At 54.0% G+C, this 18,310-nt stretch overlaps 1 protein-coding gene across 1 annotated transcript; it reads right to left on the reverse strand.

The window, feature by feature from the left end:
* Positions 1-283: 283 nt before the first annotated feature.
* LOC129478702 (putative uncharacterized protein C9orf62) lies at positions 284-1,294 on the reverse strand. Its single transcript, XM_055270432.1, is given in 3 exon segments — positions 284-481; positions 483-667; positions 1,222-1,294. Coding segments are annotated over 3 exon segments (456 nt in total).
* Between the last annotated feature and the right edge of the window lie 17,016 nt (positions 1,295-18,310).

The following is an 18,310-nucleotide window of genomic DNA, read 5'->3' on the forward strand; positions in this document are numbered from 1 at the left end:
CCTCAGGGGAACATTATCCTCTTTGCAAAATAACTGTGGAATGAGAGCTTGATGGGGGCTTAGGGGGTGCCCTGCAGTGTCTCAGTTCATTCCTACCCAGCAAAGTGGCTGACGTGAGAGTGGGGTCTGCACCGACAGCAGGACCTCCCTGTTCACCTGCTCCTGAGACCACCAGGGAGCCATGCTATGGCTGTGGCTGAGGCTGAGGGTGGGGCAAGAACCCAAATGCACGGACACCTGCGTCATCCGTCCAGCACTGGATCCCAGGGCGTCTCTAGACATTTTAAAAGATCTTTAAAAACAGGGAAGACAGAAACCAACCCCCTTGGGGCGGCGGCTCCCTTAAACTTTCAGCGACTGCCATGTGAACAGAGCTTTCTGTGGCTCCAAAGAACACAGCCTTATATTCCTTTGGTTTTCTTGAGGTTCTTATGCCAGAAAGATGCAGGTGTTGTGTGCCCTCTTGCCCTGTGAGGCTGCTCCCTCAGCCACCAGCCCAGGACTGGGCGTCCGGCCGTTCTGTCCACGCTGCAGCCCTGCTGCCCGCTAGATGGCGCTGCATCACGCCCATGGCGGACCTGTCGGGAACCCAGGAAGGCCTGGCCGAGTTCGAGGTGGGTCTCTGGAGACCCAGGCGTCAGCACAAGGACGGGGAAGAGTCCCCTCCCTGGAGGGTGTGAGATCCCCTCATCGCTGGGCTCTGGGCACCCAGAGCAGATTTTGTTCAATCACTGCTGGAGAAGCATAGCCTGCCTGGGAAATGCCCCCTCCCCTCTGTGGAGCCGGGAGGTACGTGTGCAGGCATGTGTGTGCACGTGTGTGTATGTGTGTGTGCTCACGCCTGTGCCTGTGTGTGCCTTGTGCTTTCTGTGCAAGGATGTGTGTGCATGCATATGCATGCATGCACACACCAGCACACACTCCTGTGACTGCGTGCTCTTGTGCATATGTGGGGGTTCTGTGTGTGTCTGGGGGCAGGGAGGTGTAGGAGGCAGCTCTGTCTAGCCCACTGGAGGCTAGCCCTGTGTATGTGCTGGACTCCAAGATGACAAAGACCTGCCCAGGTCTCAGCCTCAGCCTGTAACTGCTCTGAGCCTCCATTTACTCATCTGTAAAATTGAGATGCCCCAGTTACCTCCCAGGTGTGATGAGGACCCACTGAGACCATGGGGCGAGAGGGCCCTCCCCGCAGGCATGATGCAAAATGACGTCAATACACACCTGTGCTGTGGTCACGCGCCTCCAGCAGCGGCCACAGGAAGGACACTGAGGTCTGCTCTGGGCTGAGACCCATAGCATCCTGTCCATCATGGGGGTGCCATGGAGTCCCCCATCCCACAGGGGAGGAGACGCAGGCTGAGAGGCGAAGCCACAAGCCTGACTCTGAGCCCAGGCTGCCGTCCCAGGCCGCGGTGCCCACACTGCCACTCAGCCCTGGCTGGAGATGTAGTGCTGAGGTGGGCAGATGGCTCCACCAGCCCCACGAGGCTCAGTGGGACCTGGTGGAGGGTGGCACTGGCCTTGGAGGAGACTGGAGCCTGGCCTCTCTGTGCTGGCAGCCGGGAATGCTGAGAGGCAGGAGGAAGCTGGGGGTCCTTCCTGAGTCCCCACTGCATGGGGACAAAACCCAGGGACCCCCACCAGGCAGAGACCCCACCGGGCTCAGTTGCCAGACTTCTGGCTGTCAGCTGGCACAGAGGCCCAGCAGGGGCAACCCCAGAGGAGGGGAATGTGTCATTGGGAGCCTACACAGCCATCAACTAGTCCTGGCCCAAACGTGGAGCGCCTGGTGCCGGGCCCTTTGGCAGGGCCTTCCTTTGAGACCGAGGTGACTGCTGGTGCCTGGACCCAGCAAGCTCCCCCATCTCCCCAGGTCACCAGAGGGCCCGAGTCACTCCCGGGTGAAAACACAAATCCAGGCTGGGGTAGCTGACAGGTGGTTTCCAGGGAGGAACTGAGGGGCTGAGGGGCAGGAGAGGCGGGAGCTGGACACAGTGACTTCTGGGGCATCAGGCCTTGGCCATCTCCGAAGGAGGGCTCCCAGGAGGTGCACGTGGACAAGATTTCTGGATGAGATCAGGCTGCTTACCCGTCTACCAGGGCCCTGCAGCTCGGGTATCTTTGTGAACCTGTCAGTAATTGGGGTTGGGTCCAACAGGCTGTGCCAGGCTCCTTGGCAGGGCAGTCCTTGCAGCAGTCCTTGAGGGTCACCTTGAGAGCCAAGGCTGGGCAAGGCGATGGACCCATCAGGTGCAGGGGGGATGGTGTCTGGGGCCCACGAAGGTCACAGTGTGGCCCCGCAGGTGCCAATGGGGGAGCCAGGGTCCAGCCACCCACGCTTGCCAGCTGGGTGCCCTGGTACCAGGGGACAAGCTCCTTCTTGGTTTGCGCAAAGGCTGGTGGGCCCCATCCAGGGGCTGCTGCCTAACAGTGTGCTCTCAGATCCCCAGGACATGGGGGCCCCAGCCGTATGCTGTGCTCAGCCCCATCGGACACTGGGCACCCCCCTCTATGGAACCAGAGCTCCCGAGGGGATGCTAGAAAAGTGTGGAGCTGTTTTCCTGGGCATTGAGCCCCCTGTCTGTGGTAGGAAAGAGGACAGTATTAGTGATGGGGACGCAGGGACACCTGTGGCTTCAGAGCATCAGCTTGGAGTGTCTGACAGCCATGAGACAGCCTCACCTGGGGAGAACTTTCTTCCCATTTTATAGAGCGGTAAATAGAGGCTGCTGTGGCGCCTTGCCAGGGAGCCCTGGCTGCTTTGAGTTTGAGGAAAGCAGGGAGGTGAGCAGCTCGGGGCCTGCCCTGCAGTTGCACCCGGACCCTGAGTGGGCCCTGCCACACCGTATGCCTTCCCCAGAGCCCTCTGAGCCTTGGCCGGTGGGCGGATGGAGAAGGTTCTGCAGGGAGGAGTCGGGAAAGAGGGAGGGGCTTTGTGAGGGACCACAGGGGAAGCAAGGCCGAGCCTGGGTACCTCAGCCTCTGCTGTCCTCAGCCGGGTCTCCCACCAGGTCCCTTCCACCCGCTGTGGCCTTGGCGTCCTTCTTGCTTGGGCCCCATAGGTCAGCTGTGGGTGCCTGGACACCCATAAGTGGCCATCCTGCCTGGGTCCCTGGACCTCTCGCCACCTCTCCCATCCCCACACACCTGCCACCATGCCAGCAGCCACTTTCTAGAGCCTTCCATAGCAAATGAGTTCCTTCAGCCCAAATTAGGTGCAGGGGGAATGGTGAGGCTTTCTATAAAAGCCTCCCTGCTGATGACGGATTCCTGCACAAACAGACCTCCACTAGGGACTGGAGCGACAAGCTCTCCCTGCCGAACGCAGTCAGCGCGTCTCCCGTGGAGCCCGCGTCTCCTGGGAACAGCCTCCTCCTCTGACAAACAGGGCCACAGAGCCAACTTGTTACAGTTTGCAGAGAGCTCGCTGCCGTCCGCCGCAGCTCAGTGGGGTGGGTGCCTGGGCCCCGGGCCACCCCTCTGGTGCTGGTACTTGGCTCCTCTTTTTTCAAAATAGAAAGGAATTTCCAGAATCTCAGCAAAACTACACCGCAGCTTGAACTGTGCATTTGGTGTCTGTGCGAAGCATCCTTTCCCTTTTTTGGGGCAGTCAGGCTGGAAGGAGACCTTGCCCGCCCGGGGCACCCCTGAGGTGCAGGGCACCGTGCCTGTGATGCCCTCATGGGCACACTAAGCTCCCCACAGCCCTGCAAGAGCTTCCTGCTGATGGCTCCTGAGTTACAGATGGAGAAACCGAGAAGGGTTGTTTACTGGCCTGCCCATCTGGTCGGCAGCAGAGCGGACGCCCCGTCCGTGCAGCCCCTGTGCGGCTGTTGCTGGCCACTTTGTCTGTTTGTTAGGTTCTGATGGGACCCCATTCCGGGAGCCTGCTGAGCCACAGCACACACGGTGAGAAGCCATTCAATGGCATTTCTTGAAAAATCATGCTTCAATCGAATCTCTTCAGTAAGTTACATGGGTTTTTCACTAGTTAACCAAAATAAATTGCATCAGAGGCTAGTGTTTATGAATTTTTAAAACAACGCGCCTCTATTTATCTGCCATTTGTTTCATTTAATTTTTTTGTCTGTGTGCCTTCCTGTTTGCGGGCAGTGCAGCTGCGGGCCGGGCCGGGCCTGGAACACTCAGCGTAGGCTGCCTAAATATTTTATTTGCCAGTTGCAAACAGGAAACGTAATTAGAGGCCTGATTGCCAGCCACGCCAGGGAAAGGGGGTCTCGAGGGGGGCCGGGCTGCCTTTAATCTTTGGAATTTATAGCGTTTGGATTACAGAGCCACAGGGAACAGCCTTTTTGTCTTTTATTTTCTTAACTAGAATGAAGGCAAAGGTTTCTGCAGATAGGAAATTCCCCAACTTACACGACATCCATTGAAATTTTAATAGAATGCTAAAATCCAGCCCCTGAAAGCATCCAGCAGCAACTCCCGTTTGCTTTGAGTCACTGGGTTGGAAAACACAAGACAAGGTCGAAGAGCAAACAGGGACGTGGTGGTGGGAAGTGGGGGGAGAAGGAGGAGAACTCGTTCTGAAAATAATGAAGAAAAACAGAGTTCACAGCTCTTGTAGAGCTCCGTAATTAAAATCCCGGGCGGAAGCGGTTATTTCTCTTTAAGCAGCACCAGAATTAATTTGCCCTTCTAAGCCCTTTATTTTCCGGGCAAAAGAGCTACTTGTCTCTTGCAGTAGCGTACTTGGTAGCCAGCCTTCACCCGGGAAGACCCCAGAAGCCGGGAGTGAGGTGGTCCAGCCTTCTTCCTGTCGGGAGGGGGGCAGTTCAAGGGCAGAAGTTGGTGCACCTGGGGAGCTCCTGGAGAGGGGTCCCCTTTCCCGTGTCTCATGCAGCCTTACACATGTGGGTGAACGCATAGGGACCCGCGGACAGAGCTGAAGATTGGGACCACACGGGCCTGTCGGGAAACACACAGAGCAGGTGGCATTAAGATGACCCCTCTGCAGGACAAAGGTTGGCAGCTTCAGGTCTGGCTGACCCTGCCTGGTGGGCAGGTGGCCTCTGCTCCCAGCAAGCATGTCAGGGAACAGAGTGGCCAACCCCACACCGCCATTCTTGGCTTCAGCTTCCTAGGGGCTGCTCCTGGCCTTCCCAGCCTCTGTGGAGCCCCGGTGGGAGACAGACCAGGCGCTGGGGCTGATCCAGGCGCTGCTTCTTGTTGGCCTGTGGTCTGTGGCGGCGCCGGCCTCCTGGAGCTTCTTCTCCAACTGGAGTGTGAGGGACATGCTGTCCCCACCTCGGTGAGGCTCTGAGCGGAATGTGTGGGAGAGCTCCCAGCCAGCCAGGCCCCTGCAAGCTAAAAGAAAAAAAAAATAAGATGACAAAGAGGAAAGTCATCTCTAATCTCACCGCCCAGAAATAATCTCATGACAGGTGTGGCACAGAGCCTTCCAGACGTTTCCATGTGCCTTATAAACTTAAATGTACGTTTTCACAAAAATGAGGCATGCCCACTGCCCTTGCCTCTCACTCTCTGGTGCACAGTGAATGCCCGTCCCGTCTGTTGGGCATGAGCTTCCACAGCAGCATCTTGGCATCTGCTGCAAGCCCGTGCCATCATTTGCATGCCCGTTCTCCTGTTGTGGAAGGGAAGAGTGTTTTCCACTTTTATGAACAACACTGCGGCGGGCAGGCTGTGCTCATGGATGTTTGCGGACTTGCCGATCACACACAGCGTCTTTGGAGGTCAAGGGTGGTGCCTGGAGCTGCTCAGAGTTGGGGTGCGTGGATGTGGGCAAGGGGCTCCCCACACCAGGGTTAGCTGCAGGGGCTGGGACAGGGCTGGCCCCAGGGCTTCCATGCACAGCTGTGCAGGCTGCGTACTGCATTCTTCTGGGAGGCCTTGTCATCTGAGACATGACGTCAACGGCGCCATCTGGAATTGTGCACAGTACTGGCCCTGCTGGGAAGGTATGGGCGAGGAGAGGACCTCGAGAACCCCGTGGCCCCTCTGCTGGGATGCCTGAGCAGGCTGACCACACTCCCGTCGCTCGGCTGCTGTTGGTTGATTTCACCTTTCCCTTTGGAGCGCTGACCTGGGTCTGGGCGCTATTGGCCTTGGGTGAGGAGTGAGGCCCTCTCTGGCTGAGTGGAGTCTCTGTTGCTGCCAGTAACTGGGTTCCCCTCTCAAGCCTCCCCATCTCCCCTTCTTGTGATCTTTGCTGTGGCCTCTGTCCTGGACTCTTTTTTTTTTTTTTTTTCCTTTTTAAGACGGAGTCTAGCTCTGTCCCCAGGCGGGAGCGCAGTGGCGCAATGTCGGCTCACTGCAATCTCCGCCTCCTGGGTTCAAGCAATTCTCCTGCCTCAGCCTCCCGAGTAGCTGGGACTACAGGCGTGCACCGCCACACCCAGCTAATTTTTGTATTTTTAGTAGAGATGGGGTTTCACCATGTTGGCCTGGATGGTCTTGATCTCCTGACCTCATGATCCGCCCACCTCGGCCTCCCGAAGTGCGGGGATTAGAGGCATGAGCCACCGCGCCTGTCCTGGACTCTTATCTTTTTTTGTGCCTGTGTCCAGTTCTCTCTCATCATTCAATGCCGAGGCCATAGCGCTTGGAAGCCTCTGTGACCCTCCTGAGTGGGCCCCGGACATCCAGGGAGCTCTGGCGGCCGAGCTGTGGGAACTTGGGGTCCTGTGCACGTTCCTGCTGGAGCTTGAGCCCATCCAGGTCCCAGGCCTCTTCGCTCAACTCCCCTACCCCAGCACACACACAGTGGCCACTGAGATGTGTTTGCTGAATGAACAAATGAAAGCTGAGTCCATGCCCAACGTTGTCATGTTTTATTCTCACAGGAACGTGGTTTGTCAGGTAGGAGGCAGGGAGACACAGCTGCAGGGACCTGTGGCAACCTACCGTGCACATCCTGGAGGGGCCTCGAGGACTCCCATGGCACCTGGGAGGCATGGACCCTCATCCCTGCCGTGCTTGGGGAGGCAAGGGTGCTGACTTAGCCCAGGGTGGGCACATCCTGCTGCAGCCAGCGTTGCTGCACACATACCCTCAAACATATGCACATACACAGGCACACACCCCCAGACACATGCACATATACCCTCACACACATGCCTCCTGCATACGTGTGCATACACTTGCACACACATCCCCTCGCACACATGCACATTCACACACTGCACCACATGCCCCCAGGCACACGTGCATCCTGTGGCTGCTGCTGAGTGCCAAGGGCAGGGATGCTCAGCCTCCTCGCCAGTGCCCTAAGTCCTGGCCGCTCTCTCTGCCTTCCTCATCTGAGCCACTCACCTGCCCTGGAAGTCTCTCCCCTCTGTATTTCGGCTGCTTCTCTGGATGAGGCCCTCCCTGGCTGGGTGGCCTTTCCCTGCCGAGGTGAGACATCAACCAGCAGGAGTGCAGGCTGCGCTACAAGGTGAGCTCAGCTCGAGTTGGGAATTGGAATTGGGCACACACACCACCCACGCCCACACATGCACATGAACGAACACACCCAACCACAATCGCACATGGTCATGCAGGCATGCACACACATGCACACATTTACTCTCATAGATATGCACACACATGCAGCCTCACACACATGCAGCCTCACACACATGCACCCTCACACATGTGCGCACACATGCAGCCCCACACGATGCACCCTCACACATGTGCACCCACGTGCAGCCTCACACAATGCACCCTCACACATGTGCACACACATGCACATGCACACATTCACTCTCATAGATATGCACACACACACACAGCCTCACAAACATGCAGCCTCACACATGTGCACCCACATGCAGCCCCACATGATGCACCCTCACACATGTGCACACACACATGCACAGCCTCACATGCACACACACGTACATGCACACACATGCGCACACATGTACACACACGTGCATCCTCACACACACCCTCACACACGTGCACACACATGCACATGCACACACATTCAGCCTCACACACGTTCACACACGTATACACTCGTACATGCACACACATCCTCACACACATGCACACACATATACACTCGCACATGTACACACACCCTCACACATATGCACGTACACACACTGCACACATGTGCCCCCATGCACAAACATGCGCACAGTGAGGCTGGAGGGGCTTCCACAGGATGCCGTTAGGGGGTCTGCCCTGAGAGGCCAGCTTTCCATCTCCCGAAGGCCTCATCAGGTCTTGGCTGGGAGAACTGCCCTGATGGCTTGTTCTCTCCAGCCTAGGGCCCTTCCACAGCGTGAAGTTGCTCTGACCCGTTTCTCACTTCCTGGGTGCCTCAGAGCCAGGAGGCTGGGAGATGCTTCAGTTAATGTTTCACCGTTTTTAATTAACCATGAGAACACGGAGGGATAGTGAGCCTGGCATTTTAAAATATGAATTATGAAAAGCCTCCCCTCCAGATGCTCCCCTCTCAGCTGCTTTACCCCCATGGGCTTTAGTTTGTTTGCTTAAAATTTGTTCCTAACTTTTTTTTCAGCCATGAACAATGTTTTCTGCTTTCACTTAAGAGGCTGGCCAGTGAAATTTGAATTAAATTTAGAATCTAAACATTTATTGAGTGTCAAGCACTATATCGAATTCGGGTGATTTTGAGATGGGAAATACCCAGTTTTTACCCTTGAGGGTCGTATGAGTCTAGCGATGTGAGTTCTACAAAGATTCATTGATGCTTTCATGATCTACTCACGAAGTGTCATTTATTCATTAGGTGCCAGATTCCGTGCCAGCTGCTGGGGTTGAGGGTGGAGCAAGGCATGGGATCTCTTGGCCATTACAGTCCAGCAGGGATCAGAAATCCACCTAGTGATCACACAAATATGCATGGAATTAAAGCTGGTGTCAGTTCACGGGGAACTTACCTGAGGCGAACGGGCGGGCTGCCATGAATATGGCCTTATTCTGCCGGTGTTCACTGAGTGCTTTGTCCTTGACTATATTCCTCTGTGAAATGGGGATGAAGGGTGCTGTGGGCACAGCGAGTTGAAATTCACATACTTTCCAGAGAAATGGCAGCTTCGTGGAGGCCTCAGCACCCACCCAGCGTCTCCCCTCCACCCAGCCTTCCTGTGTCCACCCAGCACCCCTGAACCTGCTCTGGCCCCTGTACCCCGTCAATCCTCCATCAGTGCCGTTGTTTGCCTTGGTCAGAGAGGGCCGAGCCAGGCCTGAGGGCAGGGAGAGATGGGCAAGGCCCCTGGCCTCCGTCAACACCAGGCATTTGGACTTGGGGCTCCTCCTGCAGGTGAGGACTTTCTTTCCATGTTAGCTCCAAAAGACGAGGAGGAAAAACAGTCCTGGCTAAACAAAGAACTATCGTAACCAACTTGAAGAAAGGAAATGTCTGAAGCAAACGTGTTCAGTTGTTCATGTAGTCACTCGCTCATGCACTTGTTCACTCCGACCTTTACTGAACTCTGACTATGGCCCAATTCTTGCGGCAAGGAGGATAAGCCAGTAGCTGTCACCCTGTTCAGTGGCCAGGCATGGCCCACATGGCTAATTGGTGCTTCCCTGCCCCATACCCAAGTCCTCAGTCAGATTCATAAACCTGAGGCCCTGGGCAGCTGGGCCGCAAGGAACTTCTTTTTGCTGCCCTGCTCATCCTGAGGATGATGGTGGAGCAGGCACTTATGTGTCCTGAGCCACTCCCTGACCAGAGGAGATGGTCCTGGGACCATCTTGATGACAACAGCATCAAGGGGGGCCCTGGAGATGTGCGGCCCAGGGGAGGCCGATGCACAGAGGAGGAGCTGGCTGCCAGTTCACGGGCTACTCGGTGAGTGCAAATTCCAGGCCAGGGAATGCTCTGGGAGCTGCGGCCCTGATGGGACAAGGCCAGCCTGGCAACCTTGTATTTTCATAGAAATCACCTCGTTACTTTGAGCTATTCAAAGCCTCCCAAAACTGCTTTTAACAGCCCCACTCAAGGGTGTCTGGTATGTGGGGAGTCAAACCCGAGGCTCACAGATGTCTTTTGTTTCTATAGAAGGGGACCCTGCCACTCTGACTTTGCCACCATTAAGGGCCTGTGTCTGACTCCTGGGGAGGCAAACATAGCCCATGGCAGTCTCATTAGTGCCACTTGCTCACCTGGAGAGCTGGACTTTTCCCTGGCCAGGTAAGAGCTGCTTCCCATTAGGAGACTTAAACTGTAGCCTGGCGCCTGCCTAGATATTTACATATTTTATTGAAATGGTTGATCTTTGGCTGCTTTATAGTTGCATCATCATTAATGACACCCTCTTAGGGCAGACCTGCTGAACCAAGGGCCAGCCCAGGGACATTTGCATGCTGGTCAGTGGTGCCATCAGCCTCACTCACTAGGCCTTCTCTGCCTTCATCTGTAGCCAAGTATGGGCCCTGAAGGGGTGGTCATCCATCCATCCATTTATCCATCCATTCATCCATCCATCCATCCATCATCCATCCATTTATCCAATCATCTATTCCTCTATTCATCCAACTAACTAACTATCCATTTATCCATCCATCAATCACCCATCCATCCAGATCATATGCACATCCATCCATCCATCATCCATTCATTTATCCAATCATCTATCACTCCATTCATCCAACCAACTATCCATTTATCCATCCATCCAATCACCCATCCATCCAGGTCATATGCACCTCCATCCATCCATCCATCCATCCATCATCCATCCATTTATCCAATCATCTATCCCTCCATTCATCCAACCAACCAACCAACTATCCATTTATCGAACCATCCAATCATCCATCCATCCAATCACCCATCTATCCAGATGATATGCACATCCATCCATCCATCCATCCATCCATCCATCCATCCATCCACTTTTTAAGCAGTCAATCAAATTACTTCCCTCTCTGGCCTTAATTTTCTCATTTGTGAAAAAGTGATAAAGTTACCCATTTCACACAATTGTTACGACGATCATTTCAGATGGTGCAATGGACATAAAGGACTTGGAATAGTGCATGGCCATGGTAGTAGGCAGGGTAGTTTGGGTATTTTTTTGGAGGCATTCCTGCCTGATGGGCATTCTAGCATGGTAGATTAGACTGAGACTGGAGTCAGACAAAACTGGGTTTATCTGACCATTGGCAAGCTCTTCATCCTCTGTGAGACTCAGTTTCTTCATCTGGAAAGAGGGCTAGTAACTTCTCTTCAAGACTTAATGAGATGATTAAACAAGGTAATGTATTTAAGGTGCTTAGCCCTGGGGTCAGGCTTATACCAAGTGTCCACTAAATGAAGACTCTTCATCGTCATCATTATCATCATCATCATCACCACTACCACTATCATCATCACCATCATCACCACCATCACTACCATCACCATCATCACCACTATCATCACCATTACCACCATCATCATCACCATCATCACCACCATCATCACCATCATCACCACTATCACCACCACCATCATCACCACCATCACCACCATCATCACCATCATCACCACCATCATCACCATCATCACCACCATCACCATCATCATCACCATCATCACCACCATCATCACCACCATCATCACCATTACCACCATCATCATCACCATCATCACCACCATCATCACCATCATCACCACCATCATCACCACCATCACCATCATCACCACTATCACCACCATCATCACCACCATCATCATCACCATCATCACTACCATCATCACCATCATCACCACCATCATCACCACCATCATCACCATCATCACCATCATCATCATCACCACCATTACCATCATTACCACCATCATCACCATCATCATCACCACCATCACCACCATCATCACCACCATCACCATCATCACCACCATCACCACCATCACCACCACCATCATCACCACCATCATCACCACCATCATCATCACCATCATCACTACCATCACCACCATCATCACCACCATCATCACCACCATCACCACCATCACCACCATCATCACCACCATCATCACCACCATCACCACCATCATCACCATCATCACCATTACCACCATCATCACCATCATCATCACCACCATCATCACCACCATCATCATCACCATCATCATCACCACCATTACCACCATCATCACCATCATCACCACCATTCATCACCACCATCATCACCATTACCACCATCATCACCATCATCACCACCACCATCACCACCATCATCACCATCATCACCGTCATTACTGCTATCATCACCATCATCACCACCATCATCACCATCATCATCATCACCACCATTACCATCATTACCACCATCATCACCATCATCATCACCATCATCATCACCATCATCACCACCATTCATCACCACCATCATCACCACTATCACCACCATCATCACCACCATCACCATCATCACCACCATCATCGCAATCATCACCATCACCATTACCACCATCCTCATTACCACCATCATCAACATCATCACCACCATCACCACCACCATCACCACCATCACCACCATCATCATCTATTCCACAGAGGATTATTGAATGCTGTCATGGGCTGAACACCTGGATGGTAGTGTGAGAATTTCCACTGTTAGAGAAGTGTGAAACAGTGGTCTCCAAGAGGTCCCTAAAGCAAGTGACCTTTGCAGCAATTTGTTATTGACAACAACTTCCATCAGGGCCAAGCTGATGCTGACCATGGGCCAGGAACTGTGTGAAGCACCCTCTGTGGGGTGTCTCCTTGAGTCCTCTCAGCAGGACTATTGGGTAGATACTGGAAAGCAGGGTCCCAGGCTGAGAGACCTTCCAGTCCTGATTCTGCCTTCAGAGACCTGCCTGAAGACCCAGGACCCTTGAGGGACCCGCCATTTCTGGCCTAGGCCTGGCTGGGCAGCACTGATGGGTAGGTGACCACATGTGGCAGCCACAACAGGGCCAGAGAGGCAGTGCTGAAGAACTGCCCTAGCACTGTCGCCTCACTGGTCCCACCCTCCATCAGAGTTGTGTGACCCAGACTCCTCTGTTGGGAGGACGCCTGTGTCTCCCATTTGTGGTGATGAAGCCAGCACAAAAGGGAGAATCCATCTTCTGCGGGTAAAAGCACCATGGCTTCCAAAGCATGTTCCTATCTGTGAGCTTATTTCAGCCCCTCCCTGAACTGGGAGAAACAGTTCTTTCCCTTCTTGGTAGAGGGAAAACTAAGACCCTGAGGGAGAAAGGGACCTTCCCAAGGTGGAGTGTGGGTCATTGGCAGAATGGGGACCAGAACCCACGTTCCCTCCTTCTAGGAGTCTGCAGCCATGGGAAACAGGGCAGGGGAGTTTTCAGCTGCAAAATGAGAGTCACGGTGTTTGTGTGACCCTAGGTGTGAGCATGGAGGTTCCACGGCAGCTTCCAGAAGCAGAGGCCAAGGGCTGCCTGGACCCAGCAACTCCAAGTAGTGAAGTCTCCCCTCAAATCTCTTTCAGTGGCCATGGTAGATCAGCTCCTGCCCCCAGCACTGCAGCTTGGAGACTCCCTAGGACAGATACTCCCCTCTCCCGAATGCCCAAACCTGAGACTGCATACTGTGTTTACTCAAAATGGATCTTTTTTTTCTTTGTATTAAAAACAAGAACAACTGGCTCAAAATAATAATGGATAAAGCCTACACAGCAACAGCCTTGTTATGAGTGGAGATAGCAGGTTTCAAAGTGTTGTTTGCAAGCAACCCACCACCTTCATTATGGGTAATTTATTCCAGATGAGATCAGAGGAGCAGTTTATGTGGTTAAAGACACACACACACACACACACACACACACACACACACACACACACACACAGAGGCGTGTTGCTTGCCATGCTCATAGAACTGGAGATTTATATTTCCTCCCCTTGCTCAGGAACGAATGATAAATTATTCACCAGGATTACGCCGGAAGCCCCCTTGTCAGGCTTACTGAGCAGTTGGTGGGAAGGGCTGGTGGGGAGTCAGGCGCTGGAGCCAGGGAGGGCCGGAGGAGCAGAGCCCAGTGGCTGATGGGGTAGACTTGGCCTGGGAGAGTTCCCCGCTAGGCTGAACCTGCCTGCGATCCTTCGTCATCCCTTGCTCTGGTGCTTTCATTGCTGAAAACAAGCCTCCAGTGCTTAGGGCTTCTTGTTGGCAGTTAGGCGGGAGTTGTCTGAGCCTCAGGGGACTTCCAGGGTCTGGCGCAGAGGCTGAAGAGCACAGGACTCTGGGCCTGAGCCCCTGTTTGCAAAGCCCAGGTTTGAACCCTGGCCCAGCACTTAATGTCTTTGTGACCTTGGTTGGGAAAGTTCCTTAGCCTCTCTGTCTTGGTTTTTTCATCTGTAAAATGAGGGTAATATTAATGCTTACATACCCCTTAGGGTTGTTATGAAGGTTAAAAAACATAAGCCCTGTAAAGTGTTTAGCCCAGGGCCATGCCTGGAGTTGTCGCCATCATTTTTCATTTTCCCTGGGTGCCCTCTGCACCTCCAGAGAAGGAAGAGTCTCACAGGATCTGTGAGCTGCCACTGCGCCCACGGCCAATGCAAGGCCATGAACTCCAGCCTCAGCTCCTGCCCCTGCCCTGGCCGTGTCTGCCACACCCTGGCAGCTTCCGTGGGGCCTCATCCCCCAGCCGGAGCCCCCATCCCATTCTCTGCTCTCTCCTCTCAGGGCTGGGGCTCAACAAGGTCTCTCACCTGGATCTGTCCCCCCAGAACACCTGCCATGTGCCTCAGTTAGCTCTCCCGCATCCCAGCCCTTCAGGGTCTGCCCTGTGGGCACAGTCACTGCTCGGCCCTCTGAGCCTGACGGTGTCCTGAGTGTGGCCCCAAAGCTTCAGCTCCCCAGCCAGGGCCCTGTGGTGATTTGACATCTGGTAGCCCCACTTGGGTGGGCCACCTGGTGTGTGCATATGTGTGCATCTCTCTGTTCTGTCCGTGAACATGTGTGTGTGGTATGTGTATATGTGTGTCTGTGTGCATGTGTGCATGCATGTGTTTCTGCATGTGAATGTGTGTGTCTGAGTGTGTATCTGTGTCTCTGTGTATATCTCTTTATGTGTACGTGTGTATATCTGTGTGTGCATGCATATCTGTGTCTGTGTGTGTCTGAGTGCATATCTATGTGTGTGTGCATGTATGTGTATCTCTGTGTATGCATGTGTGTATCCGTGTGTGCACATGTACCTGTGAGTGTCTGTGTGTGTACGCGTTTATGTATCTGTGTGTGTACACATGTGTATGTCTCTGTGTACACGCATGTGTGTATCTGTGTGTGCATGTGTATCTGTGAGTGTGAGTGTGTATCTGTGTTTATGTGCACGTGTGTGTGTGTGTGTGTGTGGGGCTGTGGGAGGGCTGCATGCTGATGTTCTTCAGGACTTTGCTCCCACAGCAGAGCAGCCGTCTGTCCCTGTGGTGTACAAAAACGAGGCTTCCCCATTGCTGGTGATAAATCCCCCAACTCCAGGGAGCTGAAGACTGATCCACAGTGCCTGGCCTCTCACTCACTCTCTTCTCCATGTCTGCCCCTCCAGCCTCAATCCACCTCATTCCAAAGCCAGTAGCCCGAGAGCCTAGAGCCAAGAGCCAGGAAACAACTGGTGGGCACAGGCTTCCAGCAGGGTCAGCTCAGGGGACTAGGGTGAGGATGCAGCTCCCACAGGCACAGCCCAAGGACTTCCTCAGTGGGCGTCCAGCACGAGGCCCAGCAGCCGGGGAAGCCACTTCCCTCCTCTTGCCAGTCCCGGGGAGAAAGGGCGTGACAATCCTTGAGTTTTATGACCACAGTCTTCTCAACCCCGCAGGGCTGTAGATATTTATTCAGTAATTTTCACAGCAGGACTGCACACTCTACAACAAAGCATTAAACGCGTCAAAATACAATCTTTTTATGGGGAGCAGATTGAAAAATCCATCAGCATGTACCCATCTATCACTAGTGCTGACAGAAACCACTGCAAAGAGAAAAACAAACATAAATAAGGTTTGTTCGACTGGGTATGTCGGAAACTGCTGCGAGGTCCCTGGGGGCCTGCGACACTGGAGCTGAGTCTGCCTGAGGCAGGTGGGGTGGAAGGAAGGCCTCTGGCCCCAGGCCAGATGTGGCAGCTGGAACCTGGGCTTATTCTGCGCTGCCTGTACCAGGCCCCGGGTCTCACTTCCTCCGGTGGGATGAGCAGACCGGCCTGATGCCCGCCCCCTCCCAGGCAGCAGGTGGGAGCAAGTCCTGCAAAGGACTCCGGAGTCAAAGCCGCTCTCCGGGGTCTGATCCTCCTGATGTGGAAGGAAGCCCCTCCCCAGACCACCTGCACCCACGCTGCACTTTGCAGAGTTCCTTACGTTCTGAGAAGCGCTGCCTCCGAAAGTTTCAGTGCTGAGAGTAGACAGTGTGACCACTCCTGTGGTGAGTGGGGGCCCCGGCACCTGGCACGGTGCTCTCCGTTGACTCAAGGACTAAAGACCAAACTCTAGGACAATTCTGGGCCCAGGTGGTCTGGGCGCCTGTCCCCAGCTCCGCGGCACCACACCCTCCAGTCCCACTTGAGCGCTCTTGGGGCTCAGGGTGCATGGTGCCGCTGCCCCTCTGCCTAGAACACAAGGCCCCTGTCCCTCCCTTCCTCTACTCCCCACCCCCCCACCCAAGGGCTCCCAACTTCCAGGTCTTGGATTGATGCCTGAAGTTTCCTCTGGGAAGCCTCCCTGCTCCATGCCTCTCTCCTCACTGCCTGGTTGCTGCTGCCTCGTCCCCCTCCCTGGGCTGGGGCATTCCTGGAGGGGCCTGGCAGTTGGGTCTCTGGTTGGGGCAAGGCCAAGAACAGTGCCTTGCACAAGGCTGGCTGGCACCCATGCTGCACGAGTGAGGCCTGGGGAAGACAGCCAGGGCAGTGCTCATCAGGAGAGGCTTCTCAGAGGAGGAAGCTGACTCCCTGCAGGGCACAGAGGACAGGGAATCTGGAGGTGCCAGGATAGGAGCCCGGTGGGGCTGGGGTGGCGGGTTGGGGCTGGGAGTCCTTCTCAGGTGGGGACTGAGGCCCAGCCGTAGCCAGTAACTGTCACTGTGATTACCGTCATCAACCCTGGCTCTCCTCTGTGTGTGCCGCAGGCTGGCTGCTTCCCTCGCCATCCTGGTGGGCCCCTGTGCACGGCTTGAGAGAGGCCGGAGATGGCTCAGCCTCCCCCAGGGTTCTTGTCACCATAGATCCTCCCAGCGGCCCCAGGAGGCTGCAGAGGTGGGTGGGGAGGCCTGAAGTGCTCAGCTATTTAGGAGAGCCTCGTCTCACTTGCATGTGGCGGGGCTCATCGACTCCCAGGGTGGGCAACACAGCCCCTCAAACATCTCCCTGCTCCCATTCCACTGCCTTCTCAGAACCTGGGGTCCCTGGGAATCCAGCTGGCCCCCAACTGTGGGTTCTCACCCTGAACCCCTTCTTAAACTGCACAGATTTTCATCCTCTGGCAGCCTGGGAGAGCTGGGGCAGTGCCTTCCTCTTATACATGCAAATGGGGCTGCTCAGAGAGCTGGAGCAGAGGCCCTGCTGTCCCAGGGCAGTCGGTGGCAACCCGAGTCCTGACCCCGTTCACTGACCCTGGAGGAGGTGGCGACAACCTAATTACCTTTAAAGAAATAAACTAGGAATTGATTTAAACATTTATTCCCATTTTAGTGCTTTGTTTTTGGCATTTAGTTGTTCATGAAATTCTACAACACCAAAATAACAACAGATACAGGGTGAACAGGGTCAACTATCAAGTTTTTTTTTTTTTTTTTTGTAATGGCTTTTTTGAGCTATAACTTGCTTGCCTATCTGTTCATACTTTAAAGGGTACAATTCAATAATTTTTAGCATATTCAGAGTTGTGCAACCTTTATCACAATCAATTGTAGAACATTTCTATCATCTCACAGAGAAACCCCACACCCTTTACCTTCCTATTCCCCTGACTCCTGTCCCTAAGCAGCCCCACATCTACTTTCTGCCTCGATGGATTTGCCTCTCCTGGATGTGGCGCCAAAATGCACTCATGTAGTGTGTGGTCTTCTGCGTCTGGCTTCTTTCATCAGCGTGTTTGCAAGGTGCGTCCGTGTTGTGGCGTGCACCAGTGCTTCACTCCTTTTTCCAGCTGAATAATGTTCTGCTGTATGAAGAGTGCCTTTTGCTTATTCATTCATCTATTGATAGACTTAGGGCTGAGTGTACCTTTTGGTTATTATGAATAAGGCTGCTGTGGACATAAGTTCTTGCATGGATGTAGGTTTTCAAGTGTCTTAGGTACATACCTAGGCATGGGAGTGCAGGGTTCTGCAGTAGCTCTGTGTTTAACTTTTTAAAGAAAACCGTCGGGCTGTTTTGC

This window comes from Symphalangus syndactylus, chromosome 3 (assembly GCF_028878055.3).
Source record: "Symphalangus syndactylus isolate Jambi chromosome 3, NHGRI_mSymSyn1-v2.1_pri, whole genome shotgun sequence".
Classification (NCBI taxonomy): Eukaryota; Metazoa; Chordata; class Mammalia; order Primates; family Hylobatidae; genus Symphalangus; species Symphalangus syndactylus.